This window comes from Megascapheus bottae, chromosome 6 (assembly GCF_031878675.1).
Source record: "Megascapheus bottae isolate mThoBot1 chromosome 6, mThoBot2.hap1, whole genome shotgun sequence".
NCBI classification, from domain to species: Eukaryota; Metazoa; Chordata; class Mammalia; order Rodentia; family Geomyidae; genus Megascapheus; species Megascapheus bottae.
In genome coordinates, this window is record NC_143514.1 from 6,030,326 (window position 1) to 6,050,710 (window position 20,385).

General features: G+C 50.2%; 1 protein-coding gene across 1 annotated transcript in view; it reads left to right on the forward strand.

The window, feature by feature from the left end:
- The window catches only part of LOC150061301 (neurogenic locus notch homolog protein 2), a 144,912-nt gene extending 129,889 nt beyond the window's left edge, over positions 1-15,023 (forward strand). Inside the window, exons 23-34 of the mRNA XM_090334175.1 lie at positions 951-1,187; positions 2,273-2,385; positions 3,522-4,027; positions 5,493-5,840; positions 6,950-7,092; positions 7,206-7,416; positions 7,841-7,937; positions 8,827-8,995; positions 9,754-10,055; positions 10,916-11,063; positions 11,585-11,682; positions 13,343-15,023. Of these exons, the coding sequence (XP_090190301.1) occupies positions 951-1,187; positions 2,273-2,385; positions 3,522-4,027; positions 5,493-5,840; positions 6,950-7,092; positions 7,206-7,416; positions 7,841-7,937; positions 8,827-8,995; positions 9,754-10,055; positions 10,916-11,063; positions 11,585-11,682; positions 13,343-14,722 (3,752 nt within the window). The 3' untranslated portion in view covers positions 14,723-15,023. The remainder of the gene's footprint in view (positions 1-950; positions 1,188-2,272; positions 2,386-3,521; positions 4,028-5,492; positions 5,841-6,949; positions 7,093-7,205; positions 7,417-7,840; positions 7,938-8,826; positions 8,996-9,753; positions 10,056-10,915; positions 11,064-11,584; positions 11,683-13,342) is intronic.
- The last annotated feature ends 5,362 nt before the right edge of the window (positions 15,024-20,385 follow it).

Genomic DNA, 20,385 nt, shown 5'->3' on the forward strand with positions numbered 1-20,385 from the left:
GCAAGTGTTTTCTCAATATACTGGAGTGTTTTCTTTTTCTTTTCTTTTGGTTTTGTGTTTTTGGTGCTGATCCTGGACCTTGACCTCATGACTTGAGACACAGCTCCACTTCTGGCCTTTTTAGTGCTTAATTGAGCTAAGAGTCTCACAGACTTTCCTTCAAACAATCCTCAGATCTCAGCCTCCTGAGTAGCTAGGATTACAAGTGTGAGCCATCAGCATCTGGCTTTCTTTTCCTTTTTTAATCACATTGACTTATCAGTCTTTTTTTTTTAATCAGTGCTCTGGCATTTGAGTCACAGTCAGCAATATCTGCCACACACACTAAGGTTTATGAAGGATTTCTCCTCTGTTTTCTTCAAATATTTGGAATATTGAGCACTTTTTCCTTATGACTCTAGATTCATTGTAACACAAAGTATTGAATGTTTGGCCTTTTCACAATAGTTTGAGATAGTATTTTTACCAAAGTCTAGATTCTCATGTGTGTTTGAGGGTTTTTTTGTTTTTTGTTTTTTGTTTTTTGTTTTTTTTTGCCAGTCCTGGGCTTGAGCTCAGGGCCTGAGCACTGTCCTTGGACTTTCTCAAGGCTAGAGCTCTACCACTTGAGCCTCAGCACCACTTCTGACTTTTCTATGTATGTGGTACCAAGGAATCGAACCCAGGTCTCCATGCATGCTAGGCAAGCACTTTAACCACTAGGCCAAACTCCCGGCCCCTGTGTTTGAGTTTTTCTTTGAGTCTTTTTGTTGTCCTGTTCTATTAAGTCACAAGTCATTTTATATATTCACTATATATATATATATATATATATATATATATATATATATATACACACACACATATATATACATGCATATATGTTTGTATTTGTATATGTCATCAGAAAACATTTTGCTGGAAAGCAGTATTCAAAAGACATATAATTCCATATCTCCTTTTTCCCCCAGGCCTACTTTGTGAAGAGAACATTGATGACTGTGCTGGGGGACCCCATTGCCTTAATGGGGGTCAGTGTGTGGACAGGATTGGGGGCTACAGTTGTCTCTGTCTGCCTGGCTTTGCCGGGGAGCGGTGTGAGGGGGACATCAACGAGTGCCTCTCCAGCCCCTGCCACTCTGAGGGCAGCCTGGACTGCATACAGCTTACCAATGACTACCAATGTGTCTGCCGAAGTGCCTTCACCGGTAAGAGCCTCTCCAGTCCCCTCTCCCCCCACCTCACTCTGCCCTGGAAAGGCTTTTGGAGTGAGCAAGCCCTGAATGACTTTTGACCAGACTTCGTATATAGCAAGTATTTTGCTATATGTGGAAGACTAGACCAGTGGGGTTTAAGTGCCCATTTCTTTTGTAAGTCTGTGATCTATGGATGTTATGATCAGTTTCTACCTTTTACTTTTCCTGAGATATTCTATTTTATTTTGTGTTAATATCATACATGTAGATATATATGTACTTGTGATATATATATATGCGCATATGATAAATATGTATATATGAGAAAATACTTTAGCAACTGTTCAATGTGGAAGATGCCTAGATACAGTAATACTGAGAAAGATTCAGTATGCTTTCAGCATAGTGAGCTACTGGCATCTGGAACATTCCCAATTTTTTTTTTTTTTTTTTGCCAGTCCTGGGGCTAGTACTCACGGCCTGGGCACTGTCCTTGGGCCTTCTCAAGGCTAATGCTCTACCACCTGAGCTACAGCACCACTTCTGGCTTTCTCTGTGTACGTGGTACCACGGACTCAAACCCAGAGCTTTGTGCATGCTAGACAAGCACTCTACCACTAGGCCACATTCCTGGCCCCCCCCCCCTTTTTTTTTTCCAGTCCTGGGCTTGAGCTCAGGGCCTGAGCACTGTCCTTGGACTTTCTCAAGGCTAGAGCTCTACTACTTGAGTCTCAGCACCACTTCTGGCTTTTTTCTATGTATGTGGTACCAAGGAATTAAACTCGGGTCTTCGTGTATACTAGGCAAGCACTCTACCACTAGGCCAAACTCCTGGCCCTTGCCCCCCATTTAAAAAAAATTTTTTAGAGTCATTTTTGTGTCTTCTCTTTTCTTCCCCCAAGAATGGTTCAAGCCAGATATGAGCCATCATGTCATTGAAGTCCATTGAGTTCATCTTTGCCTTCTCACATTCCTGAAGCTTAGGCCCCAGTTCTTTCATGGCCCTTCTTCATCTGTGTCTAGTTTCCTTTCCAGTTGAATTGGATTCAGTAACATGAAGTTGCCCTTTAAAACAACTGTTTGTTTTCTGCCTGAAGGCCGCCACTGTGAAACCTTCATGGATGTGTGTCCCCAGATGCCTTGCCTCAATGGAGGGACATGTGCTGTGGCCAGAAACATGCCTGATGGCTTCATTTGTCTTTGTCCCCCTGTAAGTAGCCTGCTGCCAATTTATGGGACACATGGTCTTCATATGATCTGTCACGAAGCTGAGTTCACACTGGGGCATTTTAAGTTTCCAGATGGGTGATTTCTCAATGTTTGCTCCTTTTGAGGAAAATGCCTTGGTTTTTCTCCTGTGAACTTTTTAGACCTGGCTAGAAGCTGCCAGCTTCTGTGTTTATGATTACTAGTTTACAGAACACCAGGTAAAACCCACAAATACTGGAGTGTCCCCTGAAATAAGGCCACTGGCTGTGGCTTTGGACCCACACTGGAGCTCATTCTCCCTGCCTGGGTAGACAAAACACATACATTCTTCAGCAGGAACCAGTTGAGATTAAGTTCCTCCTTCAGCTAAGAAATATAATTTTTCATGTATTCCTTGCCAAAAGCTGACAGCTCCCAAAGGCAGATAATCATTATGTGTAGAGAGATACCAAGAGAAATTCTGTCCAGTAACCTTGGTTAACACCAAGCAACAAGCATAAGGAAGAAGTTGAATATGAAAAACTTCGAATTTAGGGATCCTAAACTCTTCATAGGATACTTTCCCCTCCTGCTGAAAGCCACCGAGATGGTGATCTAGTGGTGGTTAGAGGGATGCCTATAAAATATAAGGCTTTCTAACTTTTGTCCAATGTGTGGGCTTCATTTCTAGTTTAAGAACTCCACACTCCAGCCAGGCACAAATGACTACTGAAATCCTAGTTACAAAAGCTGAGATCCAGATTGCAGTTCAAAGATAGATACCTTGGGCAGGAAAATATATGAGATTCCAGCAAAAAGCTGGAATGGAGGTGTGGCTGAAGTAGTAGAGCACTAGCTTTGAGTGATAAAGCTGAAGGACAACACCCAGGTTGAGTTCAAGTCCTAGGACCAGCACTAAAACCAAAAATGCTATACTCTCCCATGGAACCTTCAGCTCTTACCTTTGACTGACCCGTAAAGGTCATTTCTGAGAATTTGGTGGTCCAGGATGCTACACAGAGGGTGGGCGGGGCAGAGGGGCGGATTTTAACCAAATGTCCAGTCTCTTCTGAGAGTTGTGCAGTAGGGGTGAGAAGGAAAGTGAGTGTAGGTCCTCTTGTGTGCCGGCCAGGCTTATGTTTTTCCTGCTTTCCACAGGGATTCTCTGGGGCAAAATGCCAGAGCAGTTGTGGACAGGTGAAGTGCAAGAGAGGAGAGCACTGTGTCCACACTGCCTCTGGACCCCGCTGCTTCTGCCCCAATCCTCAGGACTGTGAATCAGGCTGTGCCAGTAACCCCTGCCAGCATGGGGGCAGCTGCCGCCCCCAGCGCCACCCACCTTACTACTCATGCCACTGCTCTCCACCCTTCTGGGGCAGCCAGTGTGAGCTGTACACCATCCCTACCAGCACCCCTCCTACCACCTGTCTGAGTCAGTACTGCGTCGACAAAGCTCGGGATGGGGTCTGTGATGAGGCCTGCAACAGCCATGCCTGCCAGTGGGACGGGGGTGACTGCTCCCTCACCATGGAGAACCCCTGGGCCAACTGCACTGCACCCATTCCCTGCTGGGATTACATCAACGACCAGTGTGACGAACTGTGCAATACCGCCGAGTGTCTGTTTGACAACTTTGAATGTCAGAGCAACAGCAAGACGTGCAAGTAAGGGCTCCAGGCTCTTCGGAAGCGGAGCGAGACTGTCACTAACACGCCTTTGGCTTCTTGTTCTTGCTCTTAACCACTCCAGTGCTTCAGCCTGAGCTGCCTCTGCTTTTCAGATGGTGCCAGCCTTGTCCCATCACACGCTGCCCCGTGCCCTCCCTGGCTGACTGAGTGCCAGCCATGCTCGCTGCGTAACCACTCCCCCTCCCTGCCTCTTTCTGCCTTCTCACCTGCTGCTCGCCTCACCTCCTGGGGGAAATAACTCTTGGAAGTGGTGCTGCCCACTCTCGGGCAGCGGCTCATACCACCTGCCTGCAGGATGGATAGAAAGGTACTCCCTTGGGCTGGGAATGTGGCTTAGTGGTAGAATGCCTGCCTAGCATGCATGAAGCCCTGGGTTCAGTTTCTCAGTGCCACATAAACAGAAAAATCTATAATTGGTCCTGTGTCTCAAGTGGGAGAGCACAGCCTTGAAAAAGAAGCTTAGGGTCAGTGCCCAGGCCACCAGTTCAAGTCCCAGGACTGGGAAAAAAAACAAACAACAAAGATACTCCCCTCACCTGTCTTTCCTCGATACTGCTTTCTCCAATTAGGTTTATCTTGAAGCATGAGCTAGATTATGCCTCTGAATAACCCTTCTGGTCTTCACCCTTACAACTTCAGGGTGCTTTATGGTCTGTTAGTAACTTTCCTACCAGCCATTCCATGTCATTTAGCTCTAGTTAATTCCCACAAGACTGTAGGGCATGGCTATTGTTAATAGCCCTCCAAAGGTGAGGGACCTGAGGCCTACAAGGTAAAGAGCGTGCCAAGCAGAGTCCTGGTGGCTCACGCCTATATTCGTAGCTACCAAGGAGGCTGAGATCTGAGAGTTGCTGTTCAAAGCCACCTGGAGCAGAAAAGTCTGTGACACTCTTATTTCCAAGTAACCACTAGAAAACAGGAAGAGGTACTGAGGCTCAAAGTAGTAAAGTACCACTCTTAAGGAAATAAAGGCAAGAGAGAATATAATAGCCTGGCTTGGAGCCCTGGTACTGTCATAAAAAGAAAAGATTTAAAGATGGTCTCAATTGGTATGTTTCTTTGTATAGCATCCTCTCGCTGAATCTGGGTCTGGAGCCACCTCTGGCTCCCTTTACTTCCTAAGGCCTGTTGCTATATTACTGGGAACAGAGGGTAAAACTACAGGAAGCATGGTCCCGGTGACTGTGATCTCAGCAACACAGTTTTATGAAAACTGACTCATAGACTGTAGCCTGTGCAGGAGCCACAGCACATCTCCCAGGCAGCGCTCAGTGATGAGCGACCTAGCTCTGCCTACTCCATGATGTCAGGGACAGAGCATTTTGATGCCAATATGGGTCACAGAAGATGGGTAGGAAAGCTGCAGTAGTTTGAATCAGGAAACCCACTGGAGCCCCAGTCCAGTCTGAGCCTCCTTTTTCTGCGTCTTCTCCTCTGCTAGGTATGACAAGTACTGTGCAGACCACTTCAAAGACAATCACTGCGACCAGGGCTGCAACAGCGAAGAGTGTGGCTGGGATGGGTTGGACTGTGCTGCTGACCGGCCTGAGAACCTGGCCGAGGGTACTCTTGTCATAGTGGTGCTGCTTCCCCCAGAACAGCTGCTCCAGGACTCTCGCAGCTTCCTGCGGGCCCTGGGCACCCTGCTCCACACCAACCTTCGCATTAAGCGGGACTCCCAGGGGGGCCTCATGGTGTACCCGTACTATGGTGAGAAGCCAGCTGCCATGAAGAAGCAGAAGATGGCACGAAGGTCACTTCCTGATGAACAAGATCAGGAAGTAGCTGGGTAGGTTCTGGTTACTGAACTATTTTAAGGCTAATTGTGTAAAGCTAAGCTTTTTATTTTTGTTGGTGGTGGTGGGCATGGGGCTTGAACTTGGGACTTGGGCACTATCCCTGAGCTCTTCTGCTCAAGGCTAACACTATATCACTTTGAGCCTCAGTGCCACTTCAGTTTTCTGGTGGTTAATTGGAGATAAACCAATTGAGCTTTTCTTTCCAGGCTGGCTTTGAATTGCCCTCAGATCTCCACCCCCTATGTAGCTAGGATTACAAGCATGAGCCATTAGCACCTGGCAAGCTAAGCATTTCTGATAACTCAGCCTACGGAAATGTAAAGCTTAGACAAATGGGATAGCCTGCCACTTACGATAGACCCCTTGGCCCAGTACTGATGTTTAGGGGAAAAGAGGTATGGTACTATTCAGCAAGCATAAAGGCAGACTTCAGTATCACCTAAAAAAGAAAGAAAGAAAAGGAGAAACCCTCCATGTCTGTAATAGCTGAAATCAGCGGCATAATACCGATTCTTCTAGCCACACAAGCTAAGATTTGGAGGATCTTGGTTTCAGGTCCAAAGAATTCATGAAACCCTACCTCCTGGTTATAGCAAGGAGTAAAGAGGATTATGGTCTAGGTCAGCCTGGTCAAAAGTGAAATCTTGCCTCAAAGAAGAAAGGGCTAGAGGAGTGACTCAAGCTACCAAATGCCTTACTAACAAGCAGTGAGTCCTGAGTTCAAATCTTAATGTTTCCCATCCCCTAACAAAAACATTGCCTTGATGGTGGGAAAAGTGAGCTAGAGCAAGCCAGGAGGGTATTGGAAACGCTTTCTCAAATGCCGGGATCCGAACATTTTCCTGAAGTTGCCTTAAAACCTTCTTTTGTGTTAATCATTGTCTTATTTTCAAGATCTTTTGATCATAAAGTGTCCAGAGTCTGAAGGGCCATAGCATGCCAGCAAGAAATTAAACACAGTAACCTAGAATCCCAAGTGCCAGTGCCTCAGCTCTTGAGTTCTTATTGGAAGCAGTGTCCTAGGGGTAACCATTTTTGACTCAGTCTGCTGGTCCTGCACCCTTCTATTCTACCCACCATGTCCCTTCTTTTCCCTTAGCTCCAAGGTATTTCTGGAAATTGACAACCGCCAGTGTGTCCAAGATTCAGACCAATGCTTCAAGAACACAGATGCTGCAGCAGCTCTACTGGCTTCTCACGCTATCCAGGGGACTCTGTCGTACCCTCTTGTATCTGTTGTCAGTGAGTTCCCTGGGTGTTACAGAGAAAGGGTTGTGGAAAAATACAGTGTGGAGGGAGCACTGTTCAGTGAGCCCTCTTAAGTCAGTACTTCCTCTGTCTCTCTGTACTTTTAGGTGAATCCATACCTCCACCCCGCACCCAGCTCCTCTACCTACTTGCTGTGGCTATTGTCATTATCCTTTTTATTATCCTACTGGGGGTCATCATGGCAAAACGGAAACGGAAACATGGCTTCCTCTGGCTACCTGAAGGTTTCACCCTGCGTCGAGACTCCAGCAATCACAAGCGTCGTGAGCCAGTGGGACAGGATGCCGTGGGGCTTAAGTAAGAAGTCCTGCCAATAAGCCATCATGCATAGTAATAAGAAAGAATGAGATTTAAAAGTGTATCTTATTTCTCATTTTGGGCTCTAATTACCTACTCTTGACACTGATTCTAAATGGCTTGCAAGTCACTGAGGCCCAGAGTCAAGCCTGAGTGTTGTGTCTTATCTGTACATGTACGTGTACATTGGAATGTACATGTACATTGGAATCAAGCTCAGCTCAGCTTCAAAGATGGGGCACATTGCCATTGTAAGCTCTGGTTCAGTGGGAAGAGAAAGTAAATGCTCCAAACAGCACATCAAATACTGCCCTTCCTCCTGGGACAGCCTTGGGAGTTGAGTGGTGGTAGAAGTGTGGGAAGCCATTGTATTTGTTTATGTTGTGACCTCTGCTCTCATTCTCCCCCTCTCTAATCATATCAGGAACCTCAAAGTACAGGTCTCAGAGGCCAACTTAATTGGTTCTGGAACAAGCGAACATTGGGTGGATGATGAAGGACCCCAGCCAAAGAAAGCGAAGGTAAGCTGGCCTTGACAGACCCCATGATTAGCCATCTTTTGGTCACATTTCAAACCTCCCTAGATATAGAGTGTCCTGAGTGGGAGGAGGGTGGCCAGCCTGGATGCTCATGGACGACAGGAGCCTTAGGACACTGATAACATTGGTTTGCTCTGTGCTGGTTGCTGGATGAAGCACAGCGAGGCAGCCCTGAATGAACTAGGCTCATCCCCTCTTCTTAAGAACTTCACAGTCTGTTGGTAGAGAATCCCAGCTGCCTAGAAATGACGAGCAAAGTTACTCTTTAGAACCAAGAAGGGGAATTAAAACCCAGTTTCTACCTGAAGTGTAGGCAGGAATTAATCAAAGAACTGGAGGAGACCTTTGCAGGCGGGGAAGACCCAGGCAGAGGTCAGAGCAGAATTTAGGGTTTTGAGAGTGTAGAATAGAACATGAGGCCAGGCACTGGTGGCTCGTGCCTGTAATCCTGTTCAGGAGGCGAAGATCTGAGGGTCGCCGTTCAAAGCCAGCCTGGGCAGGAAAGTCCATGAGACTCGTGTTTAACTACAGAAAGTTGGAAATGGTGCTGTGGCTCAAAGCAGTGAAGTGCTAGCTGTGAGCACAGAAGCTTAGGGACAGCTCCCACGCCCTGAATTCAAGCCCCAGGAGCAAAAAGAAAAAAAATTAAGTAACATATGATGGAGGGCTAAAGCCTGGGGTATGATGAGATGGAGAGACGGGAAGAATTGTCAAGATGTTGCAGGAGAAGTTAAGAGGAACCACATGGTAAGAGCAGTAGGAAGTCTGCGGGGCTAGTCAGAGGGAGAAGATTAAAGGAGGGAGATGGGAAACTCGCCAGTAGTTTCCATGAGGGTGTCTGATGGCTCAGGAGCATCATTTTTCCTTCCAGCCTGAAGATGAGGCTTTGCTCTCGGAAGAAGATGACCCCATTGATCGACGCCCATGGACACAGCAGCACCTGGAAGCTGCCGACATCCGCCGGACCCCATCACTGGCTCTCACGCCTCCTCAGGCCGAGCAGGAGGTGGATGTGTTGGATGTGAATGTCCGGGGCCCAGGTCAGCACAGCTGGAGTTGCCTGCTCTGCACTAGGCAGAATGTCCCTGTCAGTACCACAAAACTTAAGTCAGCTCAAGGAAATGAACACGATGCAGAAATAATAGGCTGAGAAGCAAGCAAAGAATTTCATAGCGTATTGAGAACAAAAAGTAGGCTAAATGAGTTAGTTTGCAGTGGGACAGAAAAATAGTACCCTAAAGCAGAGGATAGAGAATTAGTTTGGCTCATATATTATGCATATAGTTCTCTCTGTAATACTGGATATTCTAAGATATTGTCCAGTTTAAAATAGCATAGCACTTAAGCTGGGCCCTGGTGACTCATCCCCGTAATCCTGTTCAGGAGGCTGAGATCTGAAGATTGAGGTTTGAAGCCAGCCTATGCAGGAAAGTCTTACTCCAGTTAACCACCAACAAGCCAGAAGTGGATCCATGGCTCAAATGATGGAGTGCTAGCTTCTAGCAGAGAAACCCAAGGAACAGTGCAAAAGCCCTGAGTTTAAGCCCCGGTTCTGGTGCCCATGTGTACACACACACACACACACTATTTTTAATGGCATAGAAAAGCTGGTTTAGGTGAGAGCAGAGTCCCCAGTGCACAGTGCATTCACTTTCCCATTACTGTGTACATGAATGACATCAGAGGACAAGCAGGTGGCAGATCCAACACTTACCACAGTTCCTGCAAGAAGCCCAAATAATCTGTTTCCAGTGGGCTCTTCCAGGAATCACACACCTTGGGGTGTCCTTTCCTGCAGATGGGTGCACCCCGCTGATGCTGGCTTCTCTTCGGGGAGGCAGCTCAGATATGAGTGATGAAGATGAAGATGCCGAGGACTCATCTGCCAACATCATCACAGACTTGGTCTACCAGGGTGCCAGCCTCCAGGCCCAGACAGACAGGACTGGTGAGATGGCCCTGCACCTCGCAGCCCGCTACTCCAGAGCTGATGCGGCCAAGCGCCTCCTGGATGCAGGAGCCGATGCCAATGCCCAGGACAATATGGGCCGCTGCCCCCTCCATGCCGCAGTGGCCGCAGACGCCCAGGGCGTCTTCCAGGTGAGGAACTTGAGGATATATGGATTTCATATGGGCCTATAAGGTAATTCATATCTCTTTGAAATTCACTCATTAATTGGGTGTGTGTCTGTGCCAGTACCTGAGCATGAACTCAGAGCCTGGGCACTGTCCCTTAGCTTTTTTGCCCAAGGCTGGTACTCTGTCACTCGACCACACCTCCACTTCTGGCTTTGAACTGAGATCCTCAAATCTTAGCCTCCTCAGTAGCTAGGTCTATAGACATGAGCCGCCAACACCCAACTTAAATAATTTTGGGAGATTAGTCATGGTTATTATGGGAAAGAAGAGAAGGAGAGGCAAGCCTGACTGCCTCCCTGAAGAGAGTGAGAGGTGGCTACAGAGGTGGAGTATCAGCTATATTTTGCGATGCAGAAGCCTCTCAATGCAGATGTGAGGAGAGCCTCCTGGTCAAGAGGCTCAGTGTGTTACCTGCCCCTGTGGTCTGCCCAGCTGCCTGGGCTTCCAGAGGCCCTGCAGCCATTTTCCTGACCTGACTCAACTGTACAGAATTATGTCTTTGGGGTTCAACCAGGAATTGGAAACAGTATGAATTGCCTTGGGCTTACACTGTGGTTGAAATTGAGATGCTTTCCAAAAGTCATCTGCTTTCCTTACACAGTAGTACATTCCTTTATGCGGGCCAATATATATCATTGTTGGTTCATTCATTCATTCATTCATTCAACAAACACTGATTGTGGTAGACTTGTGTACTCAAAGATAATAAGACATTGCTCTCTGGCAGTCTATAGTATAGCTTCAGATTCAATTCCACTGTTTCGTCTCTTAGTTTCATTGTTGTCTTTTACCAAAGCTCTTTTTCTATCCTCCTCTTCTAGATTCTGATTCGCAATCGAGTCACTGATCTAGATGCCAGAATGAACGATGGCACTACACCCCTGATCCTGGCTGCCCGCCTGGCTGTGGAAGGAATGGTGGCAGAGCTCATCAACTGCCAAGCGGATGTGAATGCTGTGGATGACCATGGTAGGGAAGAGCTGTCACATGGTTCTTAATGTCATGGAACACCGTCCTTAGGGAGGCCTGCCTCCTGCATTCTCATGCGTTCACTCATTCTCTTCAGCATGTTGAGATCAGAGCACTAAGCCAGTGTGAGTGTCCAGATATAGATGAGAAAGGATTTTTTTGTGTGAGGGTTTTTTGGTTGACCTGTGTGGGTTCCTGGAACCCCACTCTGGACACAGGAATTGATGAGTACAGATGCCTGTACAGATGCCTGAGGTGTGTGATGGATACACAGTTGTCCTCAGTATGCGAAGAGAGCTGCTGCCACTGAGAGGACATGAGTACCACATACAAGTGACCTGCGACCTGACTGTCTCAGAAAGTTGGACAGCCTGCTTCGAGCTACCACTGTGGTCCTGTAGGGCCCCCAAACAACTGGCCATGATCTGGGTAGGGGTGGGGGGAGCCCAAGGTTTCAGGTCCTGGTGCCTAGAGCCGGATGTGCTGTGCTCTCTGCTCATGAAAAACCATCTTCCCCACAGGAAAATCTGCTCTTCACTGGGCGGCTGCTGTCAATAACGTGGAGGCGACTCTTTTGCTGTTGAAAAATGGGGCCAACCGAGATATGCAAGACAACAAGGTACAGATGGAGAGCCCACACCCTCACCCCTGGCCATCCTTTCCTCTGAGCACCTGGCTTAGAATGGGTGCAGATACAGAAGCAGGTCAGACAGAACCCTGGGTCCGAGCCCCACGAAGATCTACCGGTGTAGAGTATGAGCCCTTTGGCTTCCTAGTCTGTTCCACGCGTTCCCTTCCCCCATCCCACTTGTGTCCTGTTTACTCCTACTGTCTTATGTCTCTGGATGCCATGCTGTTTTCCTGCTCAGTTTTCTTGAAGCTACCTGCCTTACGTCCCTTTATTCTTACTTCTCTTGCTTACTTTCTCCTTTTCATTGTTTTAGTTCTTCCTGCACACACCTGGTTACTTTTCCCTCACCATTCCCTTTACTTTTCCTACTTCTTTGCATTCTTTAGAGTATAATCCCCCTACCTTTCTCGCTTCTATTTCCTCTTTCTCTTAAAAACTGATACTAATAGCCTTATGTGTTTGCTTAGGAGCTTGCTTTATTTCACAAATTCCCAGCTGAGATGTGGCCTTGATGGGGACAGAGTGGGTTCCTTGGGGAAGTGAATTAGCTTATTCTTTCTTTATATAAATGTCAGATACATGTTTGTTGTGAATGTATCTCTGTGTAAGTAAATATACAGTTATTTGTGGTACAGTAAAATTTCATAGGGAAGCCAGGCAAGATAACTCAGGTCTGTAGTTCTAGTTCCTCAGGGGCCTGAGCTCTGAGAATTGAGGTTCAAAGCCAGCCTAGGCAGGAACATCTGTTGAACTCTCACCTTCAATTAACCACCAGAAAACCACCAGGAGGTGGTGCTGGGGCTCAAAAGTGCTCAGGGAGAGCAACAGGCCCAGGCCCAGAGTTTGAGTCCTACTCCAACCAAAAAAGTAAAAATTTTATAGGGAAGCCCTTGGGGAGAAGGGAATGAAACAATTATTAAAAATTGAGAAATGCTGCTACACTCTCAAGGGTGGAGTATTTTTGTTTTGCTTGTGCCAGTACTATGACTTGGATGCAGGACCAGGGTATTGTCCCTTAGCTTTTTTTTTTTTTTTTTTTTTTTTTGCCAGTCCTGGGCTTGAGCTCAGGATCTGAGCACTGTCCTTGGACTTTCTCAAGGCCAGAATTCTACCACTTGAGCCTCAGCACCACCTCTGGCTTTTTTCTATGTATGTGGTACCGAGGAACCAAACCTGGATCTTCATGCATGCTAGGCAGGCACTCTTACCACTAGGCCAAACTCCCAGCCTTGTCCCTTAGCTTTTTGCCTCAAGGCTGACAGTCTCCCACTTGAGCCACAGCTCCACTTTAGGGTTTTTAGTGGCTAGAGATAATAGTCTTATGGGCTGGGAGTTTGGCCTAGTGGTAGAGTGCTTGCCTACCATGCACGAAGACCCAGATTCGATTCCTCAGTACCACATACATAGAAAAAAGCCAGAAGTGGGGCTGAGGCTCAAGTGGTGGAGCTCTAGCCTTGAGAAAGCCCAAGGACAGTGCTCAGGCCCTGAGCTCAAGGAAGAGAGAGAGACAGATAAGGGTCTCACGGATTTTCTTGCCCAGGCTGGCTTCAAACCCTGATTGTGAGAGTAGTTAGGATTACAGGTGTGAGCCAGTGCACCTGGATGAAGAACACCATTGAAATGTGCTCTGTGTGGATGATTTGTGCAGGAAGAGACACCGCTATTTCTTGCTGCCCGAGAGGGGAGTTACGAAGCAGCCAAGATCCTGCTCGACCATTTTGCCAACCGGGACATCACAGACCACATGGATCGTCTCCCCAGGGACGTGGCTCGAGACCGCATGCACCACGACATCGTGCGTCTCCTGGATGAATATAACGTGACCCCCAGCCCCCCAGGGGCTGTGCTCACTTCTGCCCTCTCCCCTGTAATCTGTGGGCCCAACAGGGCTTTCCTCAGTCTGAAGCACACCCCCATGGGCAAGAAGCCCAGACGGCCCAACACCAAGAGCGCCATGCCCAGCAGCCTCCCCAGCCTGGCCAAGGAGGCCAAGGGTGCCAAGGGGAACAGGCGCAAGAAGTCCCTGAGTGAGAAGGTCCAGCTGTCGGAGAGTTCGGTGACACTATCCCCAGTGGACTCCCTGGAGTCTCCTCACACCTACGTGTCCGACACCACCTCCTCTCCCATGCTCACCTCCCCGGGCCTCCTGCAGGCCTCCCCCAACCCTCTGTTGGCCACGCCAGCCCCCCCGGCCCGCGCTCAGCATGCGCTCTCCTTCTCTAACCTCCATGACATGCAGCCCATGGCCCCTGGGGCCAGCACCGTGCTTCCCTCGGTCAGCCAGCTGCTGGCCCACCACCACATTGTCCCCCCCGGAAGTGGCAGTTCAGGAGGCCTGGGCCGGCTGCATCCAGTCACCGTCCCGGCCGACTGGATGAACCGCATGGAGGCAAGTGAGACCCAGTACAATGAGATGTTTGGCATGGTCCTGGCCCCCAGTGAGGGTAGCCATCCTGGCATTGCACCCCAGAGCAGGCCACCTGAGGGCAAGCCTGGCCCCCCGCGGGAACCCCTGCCCCCCATTGTGACTTTCCAGTTCATCCCCAAAGGCAGCCTTGCCCAGCCGGCTGGGGTTGCCCCACCCCCAGCCACCTGCCCTCCATCTGTGGCAGGGCCCTTGCCCACCATGTATCAGATCCCAGAGATGGCCCGGTTGCCTGGTGTGGCGTTCCCCACTGCCATGGTGCCCCAGCAGGACGGGCAGGTAGCTCAGACCATTCTCCCAGCCTACCATCCTTTCCCAGCCTCAGTGGGCAAGTACCCCACGCCCCCTTCACAGCACAGCTATGCCTCCTCTGGCGCTGCCGAGCGAACCCCCAGCCACAGCGGCCCCCTGCAGGGGGAGCACCCCTACCTGACCCCATCTCCAGAGTCTCCTGACCAGTGGTCAAGCTCCTCACCCCACTCTGCCTCCGACTGGTCAGACGTGACCACCAGCCCTACTCCCAGCGGGGCTGCAGGCGTGCAGCGCGGAACTGGGCCACACATGGCCGAGCCACCGCACAGCAAGATGCAAGTGTACGCATGAAGAGGAATCCTCCAGTGCAGACACAACAGCTTCTCCTCGGAAATGCTGCGGAGGAACAGATGAAGGTCATCTGGAAGAAAATGAAGAAATCTCAGTAGCCAGCTTTGGGAGGCAAAAAGAGAGAAGATGCTCCTGGCTTGCAGCCTGCCCGCTCAGCTGAGTCTCTGCGGGCTATTGGGGAAGACCTGGCTCCTCGCCCCTTGCACGTGAGGCCAAGTTCCTGGACACGTCATGACCACAGCCTGGGGGCCCCTTTACTTTCTTCTTGTCGCAGAACAAGATGGACGCCTTTTGTAGCTCGGACATGCTTGCAGCTTGGACTGTATTTTGAGCCCTGGGTGGGGAGTTGGGGTGGGAGCAGGTTCTGCTCTGTGCAAGAAGATTCCACACTAGAGTCCCATTGAAAATGGTGCCCTGGAACTGTGCCTCCTGAACCCTGGAAATTCCTTCCACTTCACCTGGTGTTTTCCTCACGGCACCCATGGGTGATGGGATGAATGATCCTCGTGCTTTCAGTCATTCCTGCCTCTCCCCTGCTCCTCCAGAAAAGCCCCACCCGGGGGGGTTTCTTCCCCTTAGGGTTCTCAGCACAGGTCTTGCAGGTATGTGTCTGCCACTCCCAGAGGGAGAAGGGGAACAACATTTTTCTTCATCCCAATTTTGAGCAGAAGAGCCCTTTAAGAGAATGCACCCCCATTCTTTCCAAGTCAGCAAGGGTTCTGACGGTGTAAAGTGTTATCCTTAGCTATCTAGATACTGTGATCTTAATCCCTTTTGAAAAAATAAACCAGCAAAAGGAGTGCAATGTTGGAGTGGCCAGGAGATAAGCTAACTTAGGCAAGAAGCAGTCGCTCCACTTCCAGTCGAGCATTCCATTGCCTGCCACTATAAAGGATGTTGGTCCCAAACCGTAGATTCTCTTGTTCCTCCAGTAGATGGCACCAGTCCTCGCTTCCTAACCTTCCATATGTCTCCACAGAAGAAAAGGTTTCCGGCCACACCTCAAGGACCACACAGGCTTATAGGCTCAAGGAGTCCACGAATTGTGCCTTTCCCTTCCATCCATCTCTTATTTCCTAAAGAGGGGGAAATACTGGGATTGGAACTCAGCACCTTGTGCTTGCTACACAAGCACTCAACTGCTTGGAGCCAGACCTCCAGCTCTTTTCCTGGTGATTGTGTAGATCAGAAGCCTGCTTGCCAATTTCTCTCCACACCGTGAGTGAGCTGAGTTACAGTGCGCCCAGGTGCTCTCTGAAGACCGATGTTGTGTTCAAACACAGGAAACGGAAAGTTGGAGAGGTTTTCTAGCGTGCACTGTGAGGTGACCTTTGCTGGGTTTTCCTCCCGTCCCTTCCCTCTAGAGCAGTACGCTGTTTTGCCTTGGTTAACTAATCCCAAAGCCTAGCTAGGCTTTTCCTAGAGCTGTCATCTAGAGGATGGATGGAGACCAGCGCCATCACTCCCAGGTTTGTGACACCCTGACTCTCCCAGAGCCACAGCATTAGTCAGCTGTAGAAACCGTGGCTTGCTTCCTCTTCTCCCTTGCTGCCTCAGTGGACCTGCAGCCACACTCGCTTCTGCCTGGTACCATGGTACCACACAAGAACGGGCTGCTCTGTTCCAGTTTAATGATAGCCCTCATTCCTGCCACAGTTGCAGTGTTTGCCAAGCTCCCTGCTGGCCTCACCTGTCTGTCTGTCTGTCTACCCCAAGGAAGCCCTGCAAGTTTGTTGGTGCAGCATCAGTAAGCAGAGTTGCTGGAGTATTTCTTCCTGTCTCATCCAAGTTCATTGGATAATTTTGTTCTGCCCGGACATGAGGCAGATTGAGTTTGCTCTTAGTGTTTTATTCCCTCATGTGACACCATCCTGCCGGCCCCCTCCATGGTGTGTGTGTGTGTGTGTGTGTGTGTGTGTGTGTGTGTGTGTGTGTGTAATAATTTAAATGGTGCCTTTACCTTTGGACCCACTCATTTATTTCCAGGCAAGAAGTGTGGGGCGCACCACTTCTGCCCCTCTCTGCCCCTGCTCTACCACTGCCTGAGAGTGTCAGCCTCCGTATCTCCCTCCCTCCCTGCCCATACTCAATGGAGGGCCCATTTGTGGTCTCTCTGGGACACTCCTATTTGGATCTTTTGGGTTTGGAGAAGGGAGTGTGGAAACTGCCAGTGCAAACAGCGCTGCCCCGTTTCCCCCCAGTGACAAAGGGCGACTCTGCCTTTCATTTTACCAATCTTGTAGACTTCCAAGTAGCAACTAATAATCATCTTCTCATTCAGATTCTGAATCAGAGACTGTTGGGTTTTTTTCAATAGGATATATCTTTTATGTCATGCATAGATGCTCCCTTTTTTATGTAAATTCTTTGACATCCTGTGTTTTTTTTATTCCGTTTTGTTTCAAGTATCATTTTCTGACTTCCATGACAGTGGGGGAGGGGGGAATCTGAGAGAAAGAGGGACCGAGAGTTAAAAGGTTTTTGCAAAAGCAGTCAGCTGTGACATCAAGTCCATTTTATCTTCTGATTTAATTTGCCAGCTTGTAAGTCTTGCATCAAAGAACCAAAGGTGTAGTGTTGTATTGACCCATGGCTTGGGTCTGGCCTCAACCATTGCATTGAATGTATATATATTGACTTCTGGAGGATGTGTTTTTTTCGTCCTCGGGTCCCCACCAATAACTGTTTGGTACTATGGCAACTTCCTTGTGTATATTTTTCTTAAAAGTGATATATCTGTTTGTATGAGAAACCAGTAACCAATAAATGACTGCATATTCCTGACTGGACATAGTAAGGAAAGTGCACATTTTCATTTTTACTTTTCAGTTTCAGTCTAAAAGTAGTTAAGGTAAAATTTATATGAAAACATTTTTATCACAAAATTAAAAAAAAGATTACAAATCAAACTTGGTGGTATTGTATTTTTGTTTCCCAATCCTGTAACCCAGAGCTGTAGGAGCAAGGAGACTGGAGCAGTAACAGTCACGCAACAAATATAACCCAAGACCTGTCGAGTCCTACCAGGCCTTCAGAGGCAACCCCAGCTGGGCACTGTGGCTCATGCCTGTGCTGGCTACTCACAAGGCTGCGATGTGAGGATGGTGACTGGAAGCCAGCCCAGGGCTGTGAGTCTTATCTCTGTTTAACAGCAAAAAGCCAACCAAGAGCACAAGCCTTGAGTTCAAGCCCAGCACCGCGTGCACGCACGCGCACGAAGGCACCCCCCCCCCAATGCAAAGAGATCAAATATTTGCGCTTCCCACCCTGAGGACATTCTTTTTCCTTCCCTTCCTCCTTGCCCCCCCTTCTTTCCTCCCATTTTTATGTGTATGCTAGTATCAGCCTCCTGCTTGACTTTTTCTACGCACGGCTGGTGCTCGTCTACTTGAGCCACATTCTAGATTCTTCCACCACCCCGCACAGGGGTACGCGCGGCCCTGGATTCCCGGAGTCCCCGGGAGGCGGGGGCCAGGGGCAGGCAGGGCGGGGACGCGGCCTGCTCTGCCCTTCTGGGGCGCCTCCAACTCCAGGGGGTGTACGGCACCCTCTTGGCTGCCAGGGACCCCCACACACACACACTAGTGAGGAGAGCACCTCCACTGGCCGAACCCCGCTTCCAGAGAGGCGCGGAGACGACCAGGGCCGGCCTCTGGGGGCGCCCTTCACCGGGTCCTTCAGGCTTGGGGGGCCGCAGGGTCCCCCCTCCTCCGTGCCGCGTGCCAGCCCGCCTGCTCCCAACGTCTGGGCGTTGATCTGGGGTGGGCGCGCGCCCTTGGACGCCGCCGACCCAGGCGCCAGGGAGGGAGCCCCGGCCCTGCAGCCTGAGCCCCGGCCGCCACCCCATGGAAGCCTGCGGATGCCGGGCCCGCCCCGCTGCCCAAGTTCTTCTCCCAGCGTGGGGAGCCGCTGGTGGACCGCGTCTGCTTCCGCGGGCCTGCGGCTTCGCGGGCTCGGTGGACGGCGCAGAGGACTCGGGGGCCACGTGGCCTCACGACGTGCATGGCGGGCGGGGGTGGGGGGGGCTGCGCGGCATCATAAAGCTGGGGGCCGACTACTCCCAGATCCAGCCGCTCCCGGCCTCGCCCCGCCTCGAGCACCTGGTGTCCCTGCTCCCCCGGGGGCCCCGGGGGAACCGCAGGCCCGCGCCCGCGAGGGCCCTCGACGCTGTTAGGAGGCGGTGGATGTGGCGGGCAATCAGTTTGGAAACGGCGAGATCAAGTGTTCCCTGCACGACGGGCTGTGCGGCCGGCTGCAGTCCGCGCCATCCCCGACCTGCCCCCGAGCACGCTCTGGTCATGTCCACCTACCTGGAGGAGGAGACCCTGGTGTGCTGGGGCACCGGCTACCCCCTGGCCATCCCAGACGTCGGGGTGATTACCGGCGGCACCCACTGCGGCCAAAGCCAGGTGTGGGTGAGGAGTGCCTGTGTCAATCACAGCCCTGGAGCTGGACTGCCTGCCCTACAAGTGTAGCAGCCGAGGGGTGTGCAACGCCCTTCTGTGAGGAGCGGGGGTGTGGGGGAAGCATCGACAGTGGCCCCCAGGACCCATGGATGAGACGCTACCCTCTACCGTTCACATTGTGCTCCTTATGCTGCTGCGGATGGCTTTCGTCGCCATCACCGTGGTCATTGTGCTTTTCAGGCAAGCGATAAGAGACGGTGTCTCACCGTGAAAAGAAAACACCAGAAAAGGTGGTGGAGACGGGAGCAGGGGGTGTGTGGGTGGCAGGTAGTGTAACTGGGCAGTCCTTAAGGCATGCAATCCTGTAGGAATTGAAGCTGTTGAACTTATCATTTATCCAAACGACTCTCCAGTCTTCTCTCACCACTTGTGTTGTTCCTTTTTTAAATTTTTACATCAATGCATTTCCCACGCATTCAGATCAGCAAATAAATGATATTCTTATGGAAACCAATCAATACATTCGCTTTCCCTAGTATTTATTTGCCTTTGATGGGGTAAGCAGTTTGGTTGTGCCCCCACTGGCGTCTCAGAACACAGAAACTGTTTTCTAGAACTTCTGTGGGGTTCCCCCCACCCCAGGAAAGCCCTGTGCAAACTAGCACAGCTCTCCTATCTCCCCCCGCGAGCGTGCACACACCAGCACCTGTTGCTGATAGTAGTCGGCTAGTAAGCACAACAGGCAAGCATTCCTTCCGAGGGCTGGCCAGGCCTCTCCCATGTGGCTGCAGCTCTGCAGATGAGGGCTCTGCTGCAGTATTTGACTGGATTTCCATGGAGTCAGTCACCTATGGAAGGAAGGCCTGCATTGTTCCACCATCCATATAGGTCCTTACCAGAGTCTGGTGCCAGATGGCTGCAAATAATGAATATTGAGGAGGAAAAAAAAAACACAAAAGCACCTTGTTTGTTAAAGTCTCAGCTACTTAACCTCATAGGAAATCTCACCTGGACAACCTACAGGCACTGGGGAACTGGGAAACTGTCCAACTGACAGTCTGTGGCCTGTCTCATCTGCATAGGACACGCCCTGTTGTGATGTCACAGAAGGCGCTCTTCCCTCCAGCTTAGGCACCGCCCTTACCTGCTCTCCCCCCCCCCCCCCCCCCCCCCCCCCGACCACCTGTGTGCCTTTTGGGGGTCTAGAAAATGCCCACCCACCCTCCCTCCAGCCTCTCCCCTTGAGTGGAGGCAGTG